The 5,982-nt window shown below is 47.3% G+C and overlaps 1 protein-coding gene across 1 annotated transcript in view; it reads left to right on the plus strand.

Moving 5' to 3' along the window:
* The window catches only part of LOC123184306 (syn-copalyl diphosphate synthase-like), a 10,865-nt gene extending 6,359 nt beyond the window's left edge, over nucleotides 1-4,506 (plus strand). The window contains exons 10-14 of the mRNA XM_044596452.1: nucleotides 3,333-3,431; nucleotides 3,524-3,697; nucleotides 3,789-3,873; nucleotides 3,978-4,184; nucleotides 4,288-4,506. Coding sequence (XP_044452387.1) covers nucleotides 3,333-3,431; nucleotides 3,524-3,697; nucleotides 3,789-3,873; nucleotides 3,978-4,184; nucleotides 4,288-4,506 — 784 coding nt within the window. The remainder of the gene's footprint in view (nucleotides 1-3,332; nucleotides 3,432-3,523; nucleotides 3,698-3,788; nucleotides 3,874-3,977; nucleotides 4,185-4,287) is intronic.
* The last annotated feature ends 1,476 nt before the right edge of the window (nucleotides 4,507-5,982 follow it).

Consider the following 5,982-nt stretch of genomic DNA (forward strand, 5'->3'; position numbering starts at 1 on the left):
CCAAAAATATGTGAAATACTACATGGACCCGTTCATGTATGTCTAGGCAATTTGGCTGAGGTGGCATAGAGCTAAATGAAGAAAAAGAGGGTCGAGTATCATATCATAATAAATGATGTGCTAATATTTATATGCATGACAGTAAATGAGGTCGTCAAAATACTAACATATGATACTATGCACCACGGAGATAGTATCATCACTACAAGTAGCTTAAGAGAGCTATGTTCGATTTACCCGTTTTATCGGAATCTAATTGATCCCTCAGGCACCACACTGAAAGATACAAATCAAACAAAAGTATCCTTAAATTTATAAGGCCCTTCCAAAGGTGGGAGTATTAGTTTGGCTTTCATAATCCTGAGTATTTTGCTCCAAATGCTAAAAGAGAGACTCCCAAACTCCATCCAAGGTTTTTCTTTTCATATTTATTATATTATTCAATAGTGTCAGACGAAAAAATACATGGATCTAACCCAAAGCCACCTTCCTGGCAACCTCTATCGCTACATCTAAAAATTGATGATGTGCCTTGACATCACACCAACACATAGCATCTAATTTGGTGGCCTTGCAGAGCCGCCCACAGTGAGCCGAGAGCACCAACCGGTTTAGCAAACCCTAAGAGCGCAACGCACCTGGAAGCTCTAGGATCTGCCTCTGCCATCTTTCGCGGATCAACGTGTTGACCTTGACATGCCCAACTATCGTCGACGTCACCACGACGCCAAACATCGCCCTGCCCTCCAGACCCCTTTAGCCAGCACTTGCTCCAAGAACGATGCCCCCATGAGGGTGAGCGGCTCCAGACACCTCCATTGCTCGATTTGGAAGACCGAGATCAAGGGTTTCCCCCGAAGTAGACTCACCTTCCATCTGAGTCCACGTGGTGGTCTAACGCTACCACGCCTCCGAGCTCCCAGCGGTCGAAGCCCCAAAACAGTGCCAGTAAGGAGATAAACGACGCCACACGCCACCATTGTCTGGTCCGACAAGCCAAACTTGCGGTTTCCCTCAGAGCTCGACAGGACCACCACCTTCACAATGTCCTCAAAGGAAGTTAGTGACGCCTGCAGACGTCGTTGCAGCATCCGCAACGGAAGGCATAGGCACACGTCAGAGAAGCTCACCAACGCAGGAGGAAGGACCGCATCGGGCTAGACAAATCCAGGCACGTGACCCAGATTTGTCCAACCAGACCCAACCCAAGGTGTCGTCGTTAGCTGGAACAAGATCTGGGGGCACCTGCCATGGATCCACCGCCAGCACGCACGGCCCGTCAATGCCGACACACGTCGCCCCCCACTACCCTTGCCGTGAGTGGCCGCCGTCCACCGGATCTGGACGGAGCCATCCCACCGTCCCAGAGCCATGCCCGCGTGTACCACCCACCACTACACATGTCGACACATTGTTGTGGTGCATGCATCCAATGCACGCCCGCGCTGCGCCCATGCGAGAAGTAGCCGCCTTGCCCTGGCCCCTGCCCCGTGAAGGGACGAGGATGCCCCGCCGCTGCCGGTTCCAGTCAAGCTTCGCCTGGCCGAGCCATGTAACAATGGTGTGGGGGGAGGGATGGGGGGTAAGGGAGACGAGGGGATGGTTGGCGGTGTTGATCTAGAATTCCTCCTCGTGGCCGCGCACGGGCGACGTGGGTGAGACGTCCACTTGCGCATGGCCTAGCATTATTTTATGGCATCCTCGCTCAGTACCTTATACATCCACTTAGTCGAAGGCATTCTTATGGAAGTTACTATTTAACCCAGAGAGCTGGTCAAACACGCTAGAATTCGCTTCATATTGATGGCTTTAGCCAAGTCATGCTCCATCGAAAATAATTGTCTCATGAACATCTTGTAGACTAGACCGCTCGTCATATACTAATTGAGGAATGAGGATTCACCGGGTTTTTTTAACACACTATACGGAGACGCTCATATATAGTATAGACGCAGACGCACATATATACACGCACATACTCACCCCATATAAATGCACGCACGCACAACCTATCTCTATGAGCACCAGGGCCAGGCCGGTAAAATTTGGGGCCCTGTGCTAAACTTTAAAAAGGGGCCTTTCTATCCAAAGTAATAATAGAATCATAACAATCTGTAGGCAAAAAGAAAAGATTGAGTTAAATCCTACATTCTTTGTTGTTTCTATGCTTTTGGAAATCAGAAATATTTTCTAGACTGATTTATATCTTGAAATAGTACTAAATGAAGTCTAGACCAGTTGATGCATATACAAAAGATAAACAGAACAAAAATTAAACAAATAGATATCAATTAGAAGTAGAAATAGCTAGACATACCAACAAGCAATTTACAGCTCAGAGGAATAAACCAGTGCAAGGTACGGAGTCAGAGCGACTGTAGAGAAATGGCACTGTACGCATACTGCATACACGATTGCTAACCTGCCCGGTCCATGGAGAAGGGGCCCTAGCGGCGGCGTCGTTGGAGCTAGGGGACGGCGCAGGCGCGGAGAGCTATGGGCGGCATTGCGGCACCATATGGTTCGGCAACAGGGAGTAATCTTCACAGCAGGGAGTAGTCTTCTGGCGAGCAGAGGGCGGAGGACGACATGGCACTGCTGGAGCTCCATCTCAACGACGGTGGGGTGCGCGGCGGCCCTCAATCCGGTGGGAAGAGAGAAAGAGGGATCCAGGATCGAGTCAGGAGAAGCATCTGAGTGGATCGATCGGACGGACCAGGTATGGAGAAATCACCCGTCGGCCTGCTCTCCGCTGGATAAATGGGCCTATTTTCTGGATGACCTAAACTAAGCGGTAAAAATTAGGGGCCCCTCGAAACTGGGGCCGTGTGCCGATTGCACAGGTTGCATACCATGGGCCCGGTCTTCATGAGCACCTCTGAGAGACTCAATCGGTATATCATTTTGAGATTGATGAAGTCGTCATAGTGGACAGGAACATCTCCTCCACTGAACGGACGTCGTTGAAAGGCCTGAAATAAATCTAGGAATATGTTGCCAGCAATGCCAAGTTTAGAACATGAACCCTGGTAAGTTGGTTCCACCAAAAGGAACCTAACCTTATGAGTTACTCTCGGTTCGCTAATGAGGATCCACAGTTAGTAACCATCCTACGTAGTATTCATCTTACACGTGACACTAGACCTATTCTTAGTTGCTACTTCGAAAAATTTACGGTTCCTAGTGATGCAGACGATGGATGTGTGTCCGTTCATTGGTTTTGTATCGCTTGATGCATCAATTTAAGTCAATAAAGCACCCTTTATTAAAAATAGAGATTTCTGGTAGCCAAATATTTATCACACCCTTAGTTCTGACCCATACCATTTCAGAATGAATCTTGTGAGCAACGACATGTACCTTAAAATGGCAAAAGCTGATTTCAGAGAATATCAAAGACTCTCCCGACTTGAGTGGAATGGCCTCAGAAAGTACGTCACATACATTTTTGCTACCTCTCTATTCCAAGTGCAATCAATAAGCTAGTAAAGACTGCTATATTCTTACTTGAGAGTATGCATAGGTGGTATTTCAGGAACCATCTGCAGAGGTATGGTGGGACTCCAAAGAGCGCACTCACGGCTTACTTCTTAGCTTCAGCAAATATCTTTGAACCTAGCCGAGCAGCAGAGCGTCTAGTATGGGCTCGCGTGGCCGTGCTTGCTGAGGCGGTTACAGCTCACTTCCGACACGTTGGGTATGTATGCAGCTTGCAGCCTCATAGTTTCCCTCTCCAGAATCTTCTTTTAGTGATGATCGATGCAAAATGTGTGTGCAATTCATTGCAGGGGTCCATGCTATTCAACAGAGAATTTTGAAGAGCTTATCGACCTTGTTTCGTTTGACGATGTTTCCGGAGGTCTTCGTGAAGCTGTAAAATTGAACAAACCATTACACTTAGATATAGTTGTTGATATGATATTGAACTTTTACCAGATATGAAACGGGCAAACCTCTATTTTCTTTGGTAACTACAGTGGAAGCGGTGGCTCATGGCATGGACTGCAAAGGAGAGCCATGGATCTGTTGATGGAGATACATCACTGTTGTTCGTTCGCACCATCGAGATCGTCTCAGGAAGGATTGCTTCAACCGAGCAGAAACTGAACCGTTGGGATTATTCCCAGATGGAGCAGCTCACCTCTTCCATCTGCCACAAGCTTGCCACAATAGGTCTTGCTCAGGTGCGTGTGTACATGCATTGCATTCACATATCCATGTACCTCCATTCGTTGTATGTGATTTGTCAAACTATAACCAAAAAATGTTCAATGGGGTGGAAAACAGAATGGGGCAAGTATGGAGAACATAGAGGGCTTACACCGGCAAGTGGATTTGGAGATGCAAGAACTATCTTGGCGTGTTCATCAGGGTTGCCATGGCATCAACAGAGAGACCAGACAGACATTTCTCAACGTGGTGAAAAGCTTCTATTACGCGGCTCATTGCTCACCTGAAACAGTTGATAGCCACATCGCAAAGGTCATATTTCAGGATGTGATTTAGGACGAACCCTCTTCAGTCCTTGTTGAAATTATTAAGCATGTTTTGTGCTGGGTTCCGTCATGTTACATGTCTAAGAACCTGCAAGGACTGCACGTGAATACTTAAGATAGAAGGGTAACAAGGTTCCGAACGACATGATACATGCCTAAGTTGTATAGGAGTTGGCTGCTATAAATATACATGTACATGCCCCGGTAACCTAACGTGGGAAAATGCAAAGCAAATTACAGGCACTAGCTAGTGCACAAATCTTTACACACATGTGGTGTGGGCAAGAAAACGTACGTCGCCACTATGGCATTACCACTACTGATAAAATCGTCGTTACCGAATTCTTTGTTGTTTACCGAGTGCTGGTACACGGGATCACGGTAAAAGACATGTAAGCCGAGTGTGGCTCTCGGTAGACAGCACGACACACCACACGCCGGCAGTTGCCAAGGTCCTGGTAAAATGTGCTCGGCAAAAAAAGAACACTCGATTTATGTGATGTATGTCGAGATCCTCTGGTATGGCACCCAGCAAACAAGTGTCAGGTGGCACGGCCATTTGCGCTTGACTACTCCGTCACGTCCAGTCGCGTGGGCCCAATAGCCTACCAGAGACAAACATTATTGGTGGTGTACGACTTGATTTCGCGAGAAATCACAACCGTGCCTTTTGTGGAAGCAAAACCGTGACTCTCGTGAAAGGAAAAAAAACAGAAAACGCGTTTTTTCCTTTTCCGAGAGGCACGGCCATGACTCTCGCGAAAGAACAATCGTGCCTCTCGCGAAAGCAAAACCGTGACTCTCGCGAAAAAAAAAACAGAAAACGCGTATTTTTTTTCCTTTCCGAGAGGCATGGCCGTGACTTTCGCAAAAGCACAACCGTGCCTTTCACGGAAGCAAAACCGTGACTCTCAAAAAAAAATGCGTTTTGTTTTTCCCTTTCCGAGAGGCACGGCCGTGACTCTCGCGAAAGCACAACCGTGTCTCTCGCGGAAGCAAACCATGACTCTCGTGAAAGAAAAAAAACAGAAAACATATTTTTTTCGTTTCCGAAATGCACGGCCGTGACTCTCGCTAAAGCACAACCGTGCCTCTCGTGGAAGAAAAACCGTGACTTTCGTGAAAGGAAAAAAAAGAAAACGCGATTTTCGCTGATCGAAAAGCTAAGAAAGACCGTGGGAAAACCAAAACATCGAAAAAAACTAAAAAACGTTTAAAAAGCTGAACACATGTGCGGAAAAATAAAAAAATAAAATCCGAAGGGAGCGTCCAGAGCGCGACACGTGACGAATGGCTGAGAGCACGCCAAGTGGCGCTGATCGTTGCGAGGCTCCCGAAGTAGCGCCCGTTAACTAGTTGCTCCCGTTTGTTTCTCGTTTTCAGGCCAGAATATTTGTTTCTCGTGTTCGGGCCCGAATATTTGTGGCGTGGGCTGAGTCAGTCGCCACTACCTGGGCCTATTTTTTTACTTAGGTAGAAACCTAGC

The sequence above is a fragment of the Triticum aestivum genome, chromosome 2A (genome assembly GCF_018294505.1).
Source record: "Triticum aestivum cultivar Chinese Spring chromosome 2A, IWGSC CS RefSeq v2.1, whole genome shotgun sequence".
Classification (NCBI taxonomy): Eukaryota; Viridiplantae; Streptophyta; class Magnoliopsida; order Poales; family Poaceae; genus Triticum; species Triticum aestivum.